Source organism: Equus caballus, chromosome 1 (assembly GCF_041296265.1).
Source record: "Equus caballus isolate H_3958 breed thoroughbred chromosome 1, TB-T2T, whole genome shotgun sequence".
NCBI lineage: Eukaryota > Metazoa > Chordata > Mammalia > Perissodactyla > Equidae > Equus > Equus caballus.
Window position 1 is genome coordinate 125,324,806 of NC_091684.1, and position 19,241 is coordinate 125,344,046.

At 37.5% G+C, this 19,241-nt stretch overlaps 1 protein-coding gene across 3 annotated transcripts in view; it reads right to left on the minus strand.

The window, feature by feature from the left end:
- OCA2 (OCA2 melanosomal transmembrane protein) overlaps positions 1 to 19,241 on the minus strand; it is a 365,906-nt gene that overhangs the window by 342,559 nt on the left and 4,106 nt on the right. For all 3 annotated transcript variants that reach the window (XM_023652076.2, XM_014734075.3, XM_070231431.1), the window contains exon 2: positions 14,753 to 15,021. In XM_023652076.2, coding sequence (XP_023507844.2) covers positions 14,753 to 15,000 — 248 coding nt within the window. In that variant the 5' untranslated portion in view covers positions 15,001 to 15,021. The remainder of the gene's footprint in view (positions 1 to 14,752; positions 15,022 to 19,241) is intronic.

Below are 19,241 nucleotides of genomic sequence, written 5' to 3' on the forward strand. Positions count from 1 at the left end.
ATTTCTTCTGGCCCTTTCTTTCTCCCTCTCGTGTCTGGAACCCCAATAATGTATATGTTGTTCTGCTTGATGGTTTCCCACAGGTTTCTTAGGCTTTTCACATTTCTTCACTTTTTTTCCCTTTCTCCTCCTCAGACTGGGCAATTTCAATTGTGCTATCTTCAAGTTCACTGATTCTTTCTTCTACCTTCTCAAATCTGCTGTTGAATCACTCTAGTGAGTCTTTCATTTCAGTTATTGTACTTTTCAGCTCCAGAATTTGTTTGATTCTTTTTTATAAGTCCTATACTTTTGTTGATATTGTCATTTTGTTCATATGATGTTTTCCTTATCTCCTTATTTGTCCATGTTTTCTTTTAGCTGAGTATATGTAAGACAGTTGTTTTAAAGCCTTTGTATAGTAGGTCTAAAGTCTGACCTTCCTCAGGGATGGTTTCTGTCAATTTCTATTGTTTAAGTGGGCCATATTTTCCTGCTTCTTTGTATGCCTTGTGATTTTTTTTATTGTTGTTGAAAACTGGGCATTTTTATTATATAATGTGGTGATTCTGGAAATAAGATTCTCCCTCTCCTCTGCAGTTTGCTGGGGTTTTTTAAAAATATTATTGAAGGCTATAGTAGTCCATTTGTTTAGATACTTTACCAAACTATTTTTTTTGAAAGAATGTATTCCTTCTCATGTGTGATCACTGAAGTCTTTGTTCCTTTAGGTCATGTTCAGCTAATATTTTGACAAAGAATTCTTTGAATGCCAGAAGCTTAAAAAAACAAATAAAAAGAAAGAAAGGCAGCGAGAGGGAGAGGGAGAAGGAGAGAGAGAGGGAGGTGGGGGGGAGGGAGAGAAAGGGAGAAAGAAAATACACATACAAAGGAAATACCATTCCCAGTCTCTACAGATTGGTTTGATGCCGGGCACTCCATCAACACTTAGCCAGTCTTCTACTGGGACTAGGGCTAAGCTTGAGGTAAAAAAGTTTAGGGTCTTCTCCATTCTTTCTGGTCATGCATCTAGCCCTGACTATTCTAAATTCCCCCATATACATGGTTACTTTTGAAATCCTAGTTTCCCAAAGACTCTTCCCAGTTTTTGCACTTTGGCCTTAGGCACTCTATTGTACGTCTGAAGCAGTAAGCTTCTGCCTCAGGCATCAGTGGTTTGTTATATCCCCCTGCAGTGATTTCAAGCAACACCCATCACTTTTCCAGCCCATGTTCTTAGTCAGGCAAAACAGAGATGAGAGTCTCACGTCAGTCCTTCAGTTAGCCTCCAGTTAGAATAGACACAAACAATAATTTGCAAGAAGGGTCTACTCTGCTCCCTCTGGAACCAGGAACCTGCTTTTAAGACTGGTCTGCCATGGCTTTCAGACTGCCACCATGATGGGAAAGGGATGGGAAAAAGGCAAGAAAATGCCACAAAACTTTCCTACTACTTTCAAGTTGCCTTTTACATGGTTCAGAATTTTCTTCGTTACTGTAAATTTTTGAGTGGTTTCCAGAGTTTTGACAATGTTGGTTCTGAGAGTTTCTGCTTGTTCAACATTTCTGTGGGGGAACAAGAGCTAGGAACTGCCTACTCGGCCATTTTAATGACATCATTTTTCTGATGTAAGTTTTGAAGTCTAGAAAGAAACAACTCTTTGAACTTTGTTTTACTTTTTCAAGATTGTTTTGCCTATTCTGGATCTGTTGCCTTTCTATATACATTTTAGGATAAGTTTGTCAATTTCTGCCTGTCAGAAAAAAAACCCTGTTATGATTGCCTTAGGGATTGTGCTGAATCTGTAGATGAACTTGGGAAAAATTGTCATCTTCATAATATTGTTTTCCAGTTCATGAACATTGAATGTCTCTCCATTTCTCTAAATCTGTAATTTCTCTCAGCAATATTTTAGTGTTTAGTGCATGAGTTCTACACTTCTTTTATTAAATATAATCCTAACAATTTTATTCTTCTTGATACTTTTGTGTATGGAACTGTTTTCTTTTTTAAAAAATTTTTTATTGAGTTGATAGGTTACAATCTTGTGAAATTTCAGTTGTACATTATTGTCTGTCAGTCATGTTTTAGGTACAACCCTTCACCCTTTGTGCCCACCCTCCAACCTCCCTTTCCCCTGGTAGCCACTAATCTGTTCTCTTTGTCCACATGTTTAAATTCCTCATATGAGTGGAGTCATACAGAGATTGTCCTTCTCTATCTCACTTATTTCACTTAACATAATTCCCTCAAGGTCCATCCATGTTGTTGCAAATGGGACTATTTTGTTGTTTTTTATGGCTAAGTAGTATTCCATTGTATATATATATACCACACCTTTTTTATCCAATCATCTGTTGATGGGCACTTAGGTTGCGTCCACATCTTGGCTATTGTAAATAATGCTGCAGTGAACATTGGGGTGCATAGGACTTTTGGAATTGCTGACTTCAAGCTCTCAGGATAGATACCCAGTAGTGGGATAGCTGGATCGTATGGTAGTTCTATTTTTAATTTTCTGAGGAATCTCCATACTGTTTTCCATAGAGGCTGCACCAGTTTGCATTCCCAACAGCAGTGTATGAGGGTTCCTTTTTCTCCACAACCTCTCCAACATTTGTTACTATTTGTTTTAGTTATTTTTGTCATTCTAACGGGTGTAAGGTGATATCTTAGTGTCGTTTGTTTTTTAAATTTTTATTGAGTTAATGATAGGTTACAATCATGTGAAATTTCAGTTGTATGTTATTGTCTCTCAGTCATGTTGTAGGTGCAACCCTTCACCCTTTGTGCCCACACCCCCCCCCCCCCCACCTTTCCCCTGGTAGCCACTAATCCGTATTCTTTGTCCACAGGTTTAAATTCCTCATATGAGTGGAGTCATACAGAGATTGTCCTTCTCTATCTCGCTTATTTCACTTAACATAATTCCCTCAAGGTCCATCCATGTTGTTGCAAATGGGACGATTTTGTTGTTTTTCATGGCTGAGTAGTATTCCATTGTATATATACCCCACGTCTTCTTTATCCAATCATCTGTTGGTGGGCACTTAGGTTGCTTCCATGTCTTGGCTATTGTAAATAATGCTGCAATGAACATTGGGGTGCATAGGACTTTTGGTATCGCTGACTTCAAGCTCTCTGGATAGATACCCAGTAGTGGAATAGCTGGATCATATGGTAGTTCTATTTTTAATTTTTTTAGGAATCTCCACACTGTTTTCCATACTGTCTGCACCAGTTTGCATTCTCACCAGCAGTGTATGAGGAGTCCTTTTTCTCCACAACCTCTCCAACATTTGTTACTATTTGTTTTAGTTATTTTTGTCATTCTAATGGGTATAAGGTGATATCTTAGTGTAGTTTTGATGTGCATTTCCCTGATGATCAGAGATGATGAACATCTTTTCATGTGGCTATTGGCCAGCCGTATATCTTCTTTGAAGAAATGTCTGTTCATGTCTCCAGCCCATTTTTTGATCAAGTTGTTTGATTTTTTGTTCTTGAGTTGTGTGAGTTCTTTATATATTATGGATATTAAGCCTTTGTCAGATGTATGACTTGCAAATATTTTTTCCCAGTTAGTGGGTTGTGTTTTTGTTTCAATCCTGTTTTCATTTGCCTTAAAGAAGCTCTTTAATCTCATGACGTCCCATTTGTTTATTCTTTCTATTGTTTCTCTTGTCTGAGAAGACCTGGTGTCTGAAAAGATCCTTTTAATACTGATGTCAAAGAGTGTACTGCCTACATTTTCTTCTAGAAGCCTTATGGTTTCAGGTCTCAGGCTTAGGTCTTTGATCCATTTTGAGTTTATTTTGGTGAATGGTGAAAAAGAATGGTCAATTTTCATTCCTTTACATGTGGCTTTCCAGTTTTCCCGGGACCCTTTGTTGAAAAGACTTTCATTTCTCCATCATATGTTCTCAGCTACTTTGTCAAAGATTAGCTGTCCATAGATGTGTGGTTTTATTTCTGGGCTTTCAATTCTGTTCCATTGATCTGTGCACCTGTTTTAGTACCAGTACCATGCTGTTTTGATTACTGTAGCTTGGTAGTATGTTTTGAAGTCAAGGATTGTGATGCCTCCAGTTTTGTTCTTTTTTCTCAGGATTGCTTTAGCCCCCATGTTCATATGTTGCCCCATGTGAATTTTAGGATTCTTTGTTCGATTTCTGTAAAGAATGTCATTGGGATTCTGATTGGGATGGTGTTGAATCTGTAGATTGCTTTAGGTAGAATGGACATTTTGACTATGTTTATTCTTCCAATCCATGTGCATGGAATGTCTTTCCATCTCCTTATGTCATCATCCATTTCTTTCAGAAAAGCCTTGTAATTTTCATTGTATAGGTCTTTCACTTCCTTAAATTCACCCCGAGGTATTTTATCCTTTTTGTTGTGATTGTGAATGGTATTGTGTTCTTGAGTTCTTTTTCTGTTAGTTCTTTATTAGAGTATAGAAATGCTACTGATTTATGCAAATTGATTTTATACCCTGCAACTTTGCTGTAGTTGTTGATTACTTCTAAAAGTTTTCCAATGGATTCTTTGGGGTTTTCTATATATAAGATCATGTTGTCTGCAAATAGTGAGAGTTTCACTTCTTCCCTCCCTATGTGGATTCCTTTTTCTTGCCTGATTGCTCTGGCCAGGACCTCCAGTACTATGTTAAATAAGAGTGGCGATAGAGGGCATTCTTTTGTCATTCCTATTCTCAGGGGGATGGCACTCAGTTTTGCCCATTGAGTATGATGTTGGCTGTGGGTTTGTCATACATGGCCTTTATTATGTTGAGGTAGTTCCCTTCTATCCCCGTTTTGTTCAGAATTTTTATCATAAATGGCTGTTGGATCTTGTCAAATGCTTTCTCTGCATCTATTGAGATGATCATGTGGTTTTTATTCCTCAATTTGTTGATGTGGTGTATCACATTGATTAATTTGCGGATGTTGAACCATCCCTGTGTCCCTGGTATGAATCCCACTTGATCATGATGTAGGATCCTTTTGATAATTGCTGAATTCGGGTTGCCAAAATTTTGTTGAGAATTTTTGCATCTATGTTCATCAGCGATATTGGCCTGTAGTTCTCCTTTTTTGTGCTGTCTTTGTCAGGTTTTGGTATTGGCGTGATGTTGGCCTCATAGAATGTGTTAGGAAATGTTCCATCCTCCCTCATTTTTTGGAATAGCTTGAACAGGATAGGTATTAAATCCTCTCTGAAAGTTTGGTAGAATTCCCCAGGAAAGCCGTCTGGTCCTGGGGTTTTATTCTTTGGGAGGCTTTTGATGGCTGTTTCAATCTCTTTCCTTGTGACTGGTCTGTTCAAATTGTCTGCTTCTTCTTGGGTGAGCTTTGGAAGATTGTAGGAGTCCAAGATTTATCCATTTCCTCTAGGTTATCCATTTTGCTGGCATATAGTTTTTCGTAGTATTCTCTCATAATCCGTTGTATTTCTGCGGAGTCTGTTGTTATTACTCCTCTTTCATTTCTGATTTTGTTTATTTGACCTTTCTCTCTTTTCTTCTTTGTAAGTCTGGCTAGTGGTTTGTCGATTTTATTTATCTTCTCAAAGAATCAGCTCTTTGTTTCATTGATCCTTTCTACTGTCTTTTTTCTTTCAATAGTATTTATTTCTGCTCTCATTTTTATTATTTCTCTCCTTCTGCTGACTTTGGGCTTTGTTGGTTCTTTTTTCTCTAATTCAGTTAGGTGTAGTTTAAGATTGCTGATTTCGGATTTTTCTTGTTTGTTAAGATGTGCCTGAATTGCAATGAATTTTCCTGCATCCCATATAAGTTCGTATGGCATGTTATTTTCATTTGTCTCCAGGTATTTTTTGAGTTCTTCTTTAATTTCTTCAATGATCCATTGCTTGTTCAATAGCATATTTTTTAGTCTCCACATCCTTGTGCCTTTCTCAGCTTTTTTCTTGTAACTAATTTCTAGCTTTATAGCATTATGATTGGAGAAGATGCTTGTAATTATTTCAATTTTTTGCCTTGTTTCCCAACATATGGTCTATCCTTGAGAATGTTCCATGTGCACTTGAGAAGAATGTGTATTCTGCTGTTTTTGGATGGAGTGCAATATATATGTCTATTAAGTCCAATTGTTTTAGCTTTTCATTTAGCTCCACTGTTTCTTTGTTGATTTTCTGTCTGGATGATCTGTCCATTGATGTGAGTGGGCTGTTGAGGTCCCCTACTACTATTGTGTTATTTTTGATATGTTCTTTAGGTTTGTTAATAGTTGCTTTATGAACTTAGGTGCTCCTGTGTTGTGTGCATAGATATTTATAAGAGTTATTTCTTCTTGATGAAGTGTCCCTTTGATCATTATACATTGGCCCTCTATGTCTCTCTTTACCTGCCTTATCTTGAAGTCTGTTTTGTTTGATATAAGCATTGCAACACCTGCTTTCTTTTGTTTGCAATTAGCTTGGAATATTGTCTTTCACCCCTTCACTCTGAGCCTGTGTTTGTCCTTGGAGCTGAGGTGTGTTTCCTGGAGGAAACAAATTGTTGGAGCTTGTTCTTTAATCCATTTTGCCACTTTGTGTCTTTTTATTGGAGAGTTCAATATGTTTACATTGAGGGTGAGAATTGATGCATGAGGGCTTAACGCTGTCATTCTGTTGCTCGTTTTCTGGTTTTCCAGTGTTTCCTTTCTTTCTCGTCCTGTGTGTTTTAGCCTCCCCATTGACTGCTGCAATTTCTTATGCTAGGTTTCTTAGATTTTTCCTTATTTATGTTTTGTGTCTCTGTTCTGTTTTTTAGTTTAGTGGCTACCCTGAAGATTGTATTCAGAATCTCATGTATAACATAGTCCATTTTCTGGTGGTCTCTTACTGCCTTAGCCTAGACTCTTTCAGCCCCTTTCCTCCTCCCCTCCTAAATTATTATTTTCATCTCTTATTCCAACTCATGTTGTGAGTTTGTGGTTAGAGTGATAAGATTGTCTTTGCTTTGGTGATTTCCTTCCCTTTATCCTAATGCTATAGTTCAGTATTTGCTATCCTATTCAGATTCTATCTATTTGTCTCCCTACTCTGTGTTTTGTGACCCCTTACTCCCTTTTTTCTTTTTTCAGGTATGAGAGCCTTCTTGAGGATTTCTTGTAGTGGAGGTCTTGTGACTACAAAATACCTTAGCTTTTGTTTGTCTGGAAAAGATTTAATTTCTCCCTCATATCTGAAGGATATTTTTGCTGGATAGAGTATTCTTGGCTGAAGATTTTTATCCTTTAAAGTTTTGAATATGTCACTCCAATCTTTCCTAGCTTGTAAGGTTTCTGTAGAGAAATCTGCTGAAAGTCTGATAGGGGTTCCTTTGTAGATTATTTTCTTCTGCCTTGCTGCCCTGAGTATTCTTTCTTTGTCAGTCATTTTTGCCATTTTTACTACTATATGCCTTGCAGTAGGTCTTTTTACACTGACAAATCTAGGAGATCTGAAAGCTTCCTCCACAAACATTTCTCTCTCAATCCCTAGATTGGGGAGTTCTCTTGTATTATTTCATTGAGCACACTTTCTGCTCCATTTTCCTTTTCCACACCCTCAGGAATTCCGATGATTCTTAAGTTGCATTTTCTCATTGAGTCAGCTATTTCTCTTAGATTTTCTTCAGTTTTTTTAATTCTTAGTTCTCTTTTGTTTCTCTGTCTGGAGCCATTCAGCCTGTCTATCTTCGATTATGCTAATTTTCTCCTCTATGGTGTCTACACGGGCATTCAGGGAATCCATATTCTGTTTTATCTGATCCATTGTATTTTCAATCTCTAGTATTTCTAATTGATTCTTCTTTATAATTTCAATCTCTTTTGTGAAGTAACTCCAGAACTCGTTGACTTGTTTCTCTATATTTCCCTTTACCTCTTTGAATATTTTGATGATAGCTATTTTCAACTCATCTTCACTTAGTTTACCCATTTCCAAGCCCTCAGGACCTACTTCTGTATTTTTATTGTTTTCCTTTTGGACTGGAGCTTTTATAAATTGCTGGATGGTAGAGGAGCAGTTTTTGTGCATGATGCTGTTATTCACTTGCAGTTACAGCCTGTCACTACTAGATGTGGGTCGAGAGCCTTGCATTCTGAGCCCTCCGCCTTCAGCCGAGATGGTGGCACACAGCATGGGTTGAGGGAGGAGGGGCACTTTCACTCATGCTGACCTGGATTGGATCAGCTCTCGCTTTCTGGTCTCCTGGGGCCCTGGCTTGCTTGGGTTCCCCCATTCAAAAGCTTTCCCCCATTAAAGGGTTTCCTCTGCACTGGCGGTGGGAGACCTGGATGATCCCTGGACGCGTGGCCCCTCCCCAACTCCTTCCCTCACCTGTGGCAGCAATCCCAGTCTCTAAGGCAGGGAGCGAAGTTCTCTCCTACCCCATTTCAGCTCCTCCAAGGGCGGCTCCAACCTCTCTGACTTCCATCTTTGGCTGCTGTGGGTCTCTGATGATTTCTATTATTAGGATTTTTTTTTTTCGGTTGGAAAGCAGTTTCTCTTTTTGGTTGTAATTTGGAGGGGAGAGAGTCCCGGGTGAGCTCACGCCACCATGTTGCTGATGTCCAATGGAACTGTTTTCTTAATATTATTTTCAGATTATCTATTATAGTGTATAGAAAGACAATTGGTTTTGTTGTTGATTATAAAAAGTCTTTAATCACAGGCATAATTATCTACTTAGAAAATCCGAAAGAATCTACAAACAAAAATGTTACTAGAATTAATAAGTGAGTTTAGCAAGTTTGCAGGATACAAGATCAGTTCATGAAAATTAATTACATTTTATATACTAACAATGAACAAATGTAAATTAATGTTTTAAAACACCATTTAAAGTAACATCAAAAAATGAGCTATCTGGAGATGAATCTAACAAAATATGTCCAGAACCTGCTCATTGAAAACTTCTAAATATTGCTGAGGGAAATTAATTAAGAACAAAATAAAGGGAAAAATATACCATGTTCCTGAATCAGAATACTCAATACTATTAAGATATCAATTCTCCCTAAACTCATCTTATAAATTCAATGCAGTTCCAATCAGAATCCCAGCAGGAATTTTTTTTTTTTTTTTTTTTTGAAATTGACAAACATGGTCAAATTTAAGTGAAAAGGAAAAGGGCATAGAGGACCAAAACACTTGAGAAGTAACAAAGTTGGAGGACTCACTATTTGATTTCAGAACTTTTTATAAAGCTAAAGGAAACAAGATAGTGTAGTATTAAGACATAGTCCATAGATCAATGGAACAGAATAGAGTTCAGAAATAGACCGACAGATATATGATCAATTTATTTTTGACAGAGGTGCAAAGGCAATTCAATGGAGAAAGGGTAGTCTTTTCAAAAAATGGTTCTGAGACAACTGGATGTCCATAAGCAAAATATAGTCCTTGACCCACACCTTGCAGCATATGCAAAAATTAACTCAAAATGGATCATAGAGCTAAATATAAAACCTAAAACTACAAAACTTCTAGAAGAAAAAAACTGGAGAAAATCTTTGTGACCTTGTGTTAGGCAAACATTTCTTAGTTACAACACCAAAAGCATAATTCATAAAGAAAATATTGATGAATTGGACTACTTTAAAATTTTAAATTTCCGCTCTTCAAAAGATACTATTATAAGAATACAAATACAAGCCACAAACTGTTGGCAAATATTTGAAAAACATATATTTGATAAAAGATTTGTATTGAGAATATATAATGAATTGCAAACTCAATAATAGGAAAACAAGCATAGCCCACCTCCAAAAAACATAAAACCACGAAAAGATACCTCTACACACCTATTAGAATGGCTGAAATAAATATTCAGTGCTGGCAGGATGCAGAGGACTGGAACTCTCATACATTGCTAGTGGAAATGCAAAATGGTCCAGTTTCTTTAGAAAATAGTTGGCAATTTCTTATACAGTTAACCATATACTTACCAAATGAGTCAGCAACCCATTCCTAGGCATTCCTAGGCACTCAGCCCATTTCTAGGCATTTACCCAAAAGAAATTAAGACTTAAATTCGCACAAAAACCTGTATGCAAATACTGACAGTGGTTTTATTCATAACTGCCAATCCTTGGAAACAAACCAAATGTCCTTCAACAGGTAAATGGATAAACAAAGTGTACAACTCAACTCAGCAATGAAAAGGGACACACATCTTGGATGAATCTCAGATGCATTATGCTAAGTGAAAGAAGACAGACTCAATGATTCCATTTGTATGACGTGCTTGAAAAGGCAGAAGTATAGGGGCAGAAAACAGATCAGTGGCTAGCAGGTGCTGCTGGAGAGGGTAGAACTGAAGGAATTTTTCTGGGGTGATAGAAACGTTTGAATGTTTGATATCTTGATCGTGGAGATGGCTATATGACTATATGCATTTGTCAAAAATCACAGATCTAGAGATTATTTTTGATGAATTATACTTCAATGAAAAATATATTAAAAAGAACAGTTTTGAGGAGCTGGCCCCGTGGCCAAGTAGGTAAGTTCGTGCACTCGGCTTCAGCAGCCCTGGGTTTCGCGGGTTTGGATCCTGGACACGGATATGGCACCGCACATTAGGCCACGCTGAGGCGGTGCCTCACATGCCACAACTAGAAGTACCCACAACTAAAATATACAACTATGTACTGTGGGGATTTGGGGATAAAAAGCAGAAAAAGAAAGATTGGCAACAGTTGTTAGCTCAGGTGCCAATCTTTAAAAAGAAAAAAACAAAAAGAATAGCTTTGAGCAATACGTAGCAACACTGATAGCATTTACAACATATTGTTACCAAAAGAATGACAAAATAAGACATATACTATGAGCTCATCTATGTAAAATCAGATAAGATAAATTCCAGTAGATGATAATCACAATTGTGTTAGGATTATTTTTTCCCTTCAATTTTCAAACTTTCAGCAACTCGTTTATTTTGGTTTGGTAATAATGAAATATAGTAACCAATTCATGACAGATGTAAAAATTTGTCTTTCAATAATTTATCTTAATTATTTTTCACATATTCTCTCAAATTTGTTTCCCCCATCCAACCTGCCACTAAATACAATACTGCTAAATGGAAAACTGAAAGGTAATTAGCTGATTTTGAAATGGCAAATTTTAAGGTCAATCCGTTCCTGATTTCTGGAAATAATGAGAAAAATAAATTTCATTTTCCACTAATTAGAAATAAGTTTTCCTACACAATCTTGCCAAAGAAGAATAAATATGTAACTTAAGTTCTTCAGTCTAACAACCAATTACACTTAAGTACATCTATTAGTTCTTGTGTGTTATTTTAAGATAAAAAGGGGCATCAATTCAAAATTTTATGAGATTTGAGGTTCAAATCATGCTATATTTAATTAGGCTAAAGGAATGAGAAAGAGGGTGCAGAAATAGGGGAGACTGTGTGAAAGGCTGTTTACTTTTTCTATGAAGAAAACTAGCATATTAGACCAAAAAAATCATCTTTAATTTGGCAATGTTGTTTGTTCCATGTCATTACAACAGTATGAACAGTGTATTCCTCTAACTTTGGGGCCTCATGTAGCAAACAGGTCCTAGCTAGGACAGGTTCTCAGCTAGGACAGATGCTGAGCAGCCCTGAGAAGCATCCAACAGAGTTCTGAGATTGATTATTCCCTCTGTTATACTCTCTGTTATAGGATCATTGTTAAAAGACGGTAAAATCATGACTCTCATACGGATATAAAATGAACAAATATCAAATATTTTATTTAATTCATTAATTAGAGGAAATCAATAAGATGTCTTCCAAGCAGGCACGGTGCAGAACCAGGACCTGAGAAGGTCGCCCCACCACCTAGCCCCCACCACCTGGCTGGCAGGGCTGCTATGGGCACAGCTGTGGCCAGCCTCCTTGGCCCACACGAGCCCTAGTCTCCAGAGAGGAGCATGTCCTGAGCAATGGGTGGCCAGATTTAGCAAATAAAAATACAGGGTGGCCAGGTAAATTTGGTGTCAGATAAACTACAAGTCATTTTTCAGTATCAGCATTTCCCCCCAATTATTCATTATTTATCTGAAATTCACATTTACATCCTGTATTCTATCTAGTGACTCTCAAAGTACAAGGTGCCACTCTGACCCTGGGTCTGCTGGTAGGATGTTAGCAGACATTAGGTATCAGAGGCTCATGATGGGCTTCCCCTCTCCCTTGATGGGGCCTGAGGAATGATAAGAGGCAGGTGGCCCATGGGGCCCCTATGTCAACCAGCAGCCATCCCACCCTTGCACAGGCAGGCCAGCCAGGAGGAGTGGAACTACCCAGCCCACGACCCATATGATGAAGTTTGTGTTTGGGTACTGCACCATCACTGTGGCAAGAGATGACTGAGGGACCAAGTAAACACAGCACCTAGGGAAGGTCTCTAGGCCCAGCTTCCCTGCAGTCTGCCCTAAGCCATTCCTACGTGGAAATTCTGGAACCACTCCCTCAACTTCCAAGAGTGCCTTAAATACTTCATGCATTTCAGACCTAAAATTTTTATCAAAAACTTTAGTGGGTTTTTTTAATTATTTTTTAAAGGCAGGAAAGAAGGAAGGAGGAAGCGAGGGAGGGAAAGGAGATTTAAAAATAAATTCCAGGTAGGTAAAGGAGCTAAATCTAAAGAGCAAAATGTTTAAAACTTTTAGAAAATACAATTTTTTATGAAATCAGAGAGAAAATGGAGTTCTTAAGAATTATACCACCCAACAAAAAAGCATGAAACTATGAAAGATTTATAAATCTGGTCATATTAAATACTTCTATTTTTTTAAAAAAACAATAAATGGAAGGATGAGCTTCTGGCTGGGATAAGACCCTGCAACACAGAAGAGGGCTAATCACAGAATTTGTTTTTTTTTTTTTTTTGAGGAAGATTAGCCCTGAGCTAACTACTGCCAATCCTCCTCTTTTTGCCGAGGAAGACTGGCCCTGAGCTAACATCCATGCCCATCTTCCTCTACTTTACATGTGGGACGCCTACCACAGCATGGCTTTTGCCAAGCAGTGCCATGTCCGCACCCAGGATCCAAACTGGTGAACCCTGGGCCGCTAAGAAGCGGAACGTGCAAACTTAACTGCACCACCAGGCCGGCCCCCAGAATTTTTTTTTAAAACTGCAACATGGTGAAAAAAATATAAACCCATTAGAAACATGAGCAAAAGGTATGAGATGGCACACTACAAAAAACAAACCCAAACGTCTAACAGACATGTGGGAAGGTCAGCTCTGCTGGTCAACAAGGGAATGCAAATCAGGACAATCGCGACACAACACACCATGTGCATCACATCTTCCCAGGTTGAAGTCCCCAGTACTAAATGTCGGGAAGGTGCTGAAACCCTCCCCTGCTAGTGGGATGGTAAATAGATACAATTACCAATCTGTAGCGTCTAGTAAATTTCAGGGTGCACATATTTCATGAACCAACAATTCCATTCTCAAGTAGAGACATACTCCAAAGAACCCCCTACTTGTACCCTAGAAAGCCCATATGAGAAAGTTTGTTGTGGGCCATTTTTAATAGCAAAATACTGAAAGGAGAAACTGAATAGCCACTGACAGGAGAAAATACATAAATTATGGCATATTCATATACTGACATTTTATGCAGGCAGTCAAAATGCATTAATAATAACTATAGGCACCCACATAGATAAATCTGAAAAACATGGACAAAAAGAGCAACTCAAAGTTTCACCATTTGCAAAACAAGAGCATATACTATTTAGTGATACATAAATACGCAGTAAAAGTATGAACATGTGCATTGGTGAGATGGATAGCAAATCAGGATAAGTCTTACCTTAGAGAAGAGGAGGAGATAGGGTTATAGCAAGTGGCGGCATCATCTGCCACACTGTGTGCATTTCTGAGATACTCTGTGTTTTACAATGATAGACTGTCAGTACTGAGCAAATCAGGCTTCTGACTGAACAACTGCACAGAGCAGGACTTACCAGCTGCGGGGATGAGGGCACCCAGATCTTCAGGGTATCGAAATGTTCCTACATGGACATGCATAGACGCTCACTCACAGGATGCTACTTTTATGTCTATTTATTATTTTTACATCGGTAAATATTTAAGAGTTTATCAAAAGGTTTTCATTTTTATGTAAATCCAGAGTTCTCTGACGTGAAAAACAATACTCAATTGATTTACGACATATTTATAGGAATTAAATATGTTTTAAGATACATATATATGCTTTTAAAAATCATGTAATACTTTTCTCTTCTTTTTTTTTTTTTGAGGAAGATTAGCCCTGAGCTAACATCTGCCACCAGTCCTCCTCTTTTTTTTGCTGAGGCAGCCTGGCCCTGAGCTAGCATCCGTGCCCATCTTCCTCTACTTTATATCGGGGATGTCTACTACAGCATGGCCTGACAAGCAATGCGCAGGTCTGCACCCAAGATCCGAACCAGCAAACCCCCGGCTGCCAAAGCAGAACAGGGGAACTCAACCGCTGCACCACCAGGCCAGCCCCATGTAATACTTCTAATGCCTTAAATAATATAGTAAATGCTAAGTCTTTATGCTAAAACCTCTCTTTTATATTTTTATTATCTTTTGGAGTTATGTTAGCCACATTTTAGAAATAGCATTTATTCAAAACAGGCCAGGAAAGTGACCTAATGCTGGAAAGATTCTGGAAAAATTTTTGGAAATTTTTTCCACCAAAAATGTGGGGGAACTATGCTCATGGAAATCCAATACTTGTGAATTCCACATTTACAAGATAAAACTATTTTAAACTCACCTCCCCTCTGTGAGGAATGGGCCAAGTTCCTGATCCACAGGAGCCCAGTGGCTCCACCTGGCTGCCCTGCTGGAGCAGGGGCTTGGGGGGTCTGCCCTGCTGACTCCCGGCTGTGGCCTGCAGTTGCTCATGACGTGTCTCACCAGCCCTGGCCCTCCCAGGCCAGCACAGGTGGGAGCAGACGTCTGATGTAGTTCCATTTCCAGTGTGCCGGAGGTCAGCCCGCCGTCTTTGCTCTCTAGATGCATGGTCTGTTTCCACTCTTCTCACTAGAGTCAGCCAAAAAGAAACCACCATTGATTGAAAACAAACTGGGAATATCATTTGCACCCTGGGGAGTCCATACTACTGAATGGTACCATAGAAAGGCCTCTTATAACTAGGCCCTTCCAGTGTTCCAACATTCTAATATCATACAGGAAACAAAGTATGCTCACCTCCAAGGATGAATATTCTAGCACATTTCATACTAGTCATGACCTAAGTATTCAACAACAGAGTATTAGTTAAGAAAGTTGTGATATGTGCATAGCATGAAATACTATGAAATCAGAAAAATGCTCTAAAAGAATATTGACTGATATTGGGAAATGTTAAGGATATGGGAAAACAATTGATATATTAGGATATTCTTCTTGAACTAAATAAGTATGTATTGTATGCACAGAACAGAAAAACAAAAAGAAACAGACTCCAAAACATGGCTACCTCCAGAGGGTGGAGATACAGATGATTGGGACTTTCCCCTTTGTCTCTGTCTACGCTATGATTTTAATGATTTTTGCTTCTAGCAAATTAATACTTTTGTAACAAGAAAACAATAATATCTATTATAAAAATGAGAAAAACTACTATACTTATAAGGTTATGGTGTCCTAATTTTTGGATTTCATTTTAAACCATCACCATTTTATTTTTTATCTTTGGCAGCATCCCACAACTTTAATTTGCAGCAGCCTGGTTTGTTATCAAGGGTTGCTGTGAAGCCAAGAATTACTGTGAGCCTTGCTTGAGTAGGATTTGCAGCATTGAGAACACTGCCCACGCTTGTGGGTGGAGTGAGTAAAATTTGTGGGTCCACCACTCCTTGTCACCCAATCCACATAGAGGCTGTAAATGCCCCAGGATCACAAATTCTGGAGAACCTGGGATGTATACAAGTTCAAAGCAAGTACAAGGTAAGTGTGTTATGGGTACAGCTGAGTAAGTGGGGGCACTGAGAGCCCAAGAAGCCACACTTTCTGGTGAAACCAGAATTTACTCCAAATACAGAAAGGCAATGGCATTTGAAGAAACCCAAATGAGCAATAAAGTCTTACTACTTCCTCACTATTATGATTTCCCTACTTTAACCCATCAGTTGTGTTGAAAATGATGACTTACTCATCAGTAAGCAGAAGGCAGAGAGTGTTGGTAGAATATGATTGTATCATAAAGTGAAATAAAAACATCTGAGTTAGTTTTATGAAATTCCACATAGAAATTAAACATTCTCATATCTGCATTTTAAACGGACATTGCAGAATATAAAATGAGCAATAAAATTCATACTAATAATTTAAATTTTTAAATTTTTCTCAGTATAGGCAGGTTTCAACCAAAAATCACCTGTCACAGTGATAACCAGGAAAATCTCAACTTGAAAGAAAATAGATGACAACACTGAGATGACAAAGATGTTAGAATTATCTGACAAAGATTTCTAAGGCGGTCAAAATAAAAATTCTTCAACAAGCAAGAACAGACACACTTGAAACAAATGAAAAAAATAAAAGTCTCAACAAATAAATGGGAAGCCTCAGCAAAGAAGAGCCAAATGGAACTGAAAAACACAATAGCAAAATCAAAAACTCAATAGATGGGCTCAATAGCAAAACGAAAAGAATTGATGAAGATAGAACAATAGAAATTACGCAATCTGAATAACAGAGAAAAAAAATTAACAGACCCTCAGAGACATGTGAGACTATAAAAGAAGATCTAACATTCATGTAATCAGATTCTCAGAAGGAGAAGAGAAGTACTATGTAGCTAAAAAAGTATTTGAAGAAACAACAGCTGAAAACTTCCCAAAATTGGCAAAATGGAGAAGCTAAGTGAATCCAAAAGACGATAAATCTAAAGAAACCCACACCAAGACATATCATTGTTAAACTTTTTAAAACTAAAGACTTGAAACCAGTAAGAGAGAAATGACAATGTACCTCTAGGAAAAAACCAATTCAAAAAAAGAAACCATGGAGGCCAGAAGTGGCACAATATTTTTCAAGAAATGAAAGAAAAGAACTGTCAACCTAGAATTCTCTATCTAGTGAAGAATGAATCTTTCAGGAATGAAAGGGAAATCCTGACATTCTTAGATGAAAGAAAACTGAGATAATTTGTTGCCAGCAGACCTAACCTAAAAGAATGGCTAAAGAACATTCTCTAAACAGAAAGGAAAAGATAAAAGAAAGAATTTGGGAACATCAAGAAGGTAAAAAGAACAATGGAAACAAGAAAAGTATGGGTAAACACAATACATTTTTCCCTCTCCTCTTGAATTTTTTAAGTTATGTTTGATGTTTGAAGCAAAAATTATAACACTCTCTGATGTGATTATCAACACATGTAAAGGAACCATTTAAGACAATCTTATCACAAATAGGACAGACAAAAGGATGTAGAGGGAGGTAGATTTTACTCAAACTGATAAAATGATGACACCAGTACTGTGACAAGTAATGTATATATAACAATGTCTAGAGCAACCACTTTAAAAAGTTATAAAAGAGAAACACTCAAAAATACTATAGATAAATCAAAATGGAATTGTAAAATATGTTCAACTACCCCACAGCCATAACATATCAAAATTGCATTGAATAGAAATGGTCTGAATACAACAATTAAAAAACAGAGATTAGGGGGCCGGCCCACTGGCACAGCAGTTAAATTCGCACGTTCCGCTTCAGCAGCCTGGGGTTCACCAGTTCAGATCCTGGGTGCGGACACAGCACCACTTGGCACACCATGCTGTGGTAGGCATCCCACATATAAAAAAGTAGACGAAGATGGGCATGGATGTTAGCTCAGGGCCAGTCTTCCTCAGCAAAAAGAGGAGGATTGGCAGCAGTTAGCTCAGGGCTAATCTTCCTTAAAGAAAGAAAAAAAACCCAAAGGTTAGCAGAGTGGATTCAAAAACATTACTCAACTATGTGCAGTCTAGAAGAAACTCACTTCAAAAACAATAATATAGGTAGGCTTAAAAGTAAAAGGATATATTATTCAAGCATTAATACAAAGAAAGCACACGTGGCTGTATTGCTAGAAGATACAATATACTTCAGAGCAAAGAGAATTACTAGGGACAAAGAGAGACATCATATAGTGATAAAAGGGTCAATTTGCCAAGAAGATATAGAAATCTTAAGTGTGAATGCACCTAACAACACAATTGGAAAATATGTGATGCAAAAACTAATAAAACTGAAAGGAGAAAGAGACATGTTGAGTTCTATAGTTGGAGACTTCAACATTTCCCTCTCAGCAATTGACAGGACAACTAGATAGAAAATGAGCACTGATATAGAAGAAATGAACAACACCAACAACCAAGAGAATCTAATTGATATTTATGGAACACTCCACCCAACAACATCAGAACATTCTTTATAAGTGCCTACAGAATATATACCAAGATAGACCACACCTTGGGCCATAAGGCAAATCTCAACAAATTTGAAAGAACTGAAATCATACAGAGTGTGTTCTACCGACACAATGGAATCAAATTAAGGATTAATAACAGAAAGACAGGCAGAATATCTACACACTTGGAAATTAAACAACACACTTCTAAATAATCTAGGAGTCAAAGAGGAAGTCTCAAGGGAAATCAAAATTATATCAAACTGAGTAAAAATGATAATACAACATATAAAAATTTAGAGAACACAGCTAAAGCTGTCATGAGAGGGAAATTTATAGCACTAAAATGCTCACATTAGAAAGGACAAAAGTCTCAAATAAATAATTTAAGCTTTCATCTGAATAATCTAGAGAAAAAGACCAAAATAAACCTAAAGCAAGCAGAAATAAGAATATAACAAACATAAGAGGAAAATTCAATGAAATAGACAACAAAAAAAAAAAAAACAAAGAAAATCAATGAAACAAAAAGCTGGTTTTTTGAAAACATCAATAGAATTAACAAACCTCTAGTATGACTGACAAAGAAAAAAACGGAGAATACAAATTCCCAGTATCAGGAATGAAACAGGGAACATCACTACAGACCCTGCAGACATTAAAAGAATAGTAATGGAACAACTCTACACACAAAAATTTGACGACTTAGATGAAAAGGAACCACTCCTCAAAAAGCACAAATTAATGCAACTCACCCAATATAAAGTAGACAGTTTGAATAGCCCTGTAACTACTCAGAAAATTTAATTTGAATTTTTAAGTTCCCAAAAAAGGAAATCTCCAGGCCCAGACTGTTTCA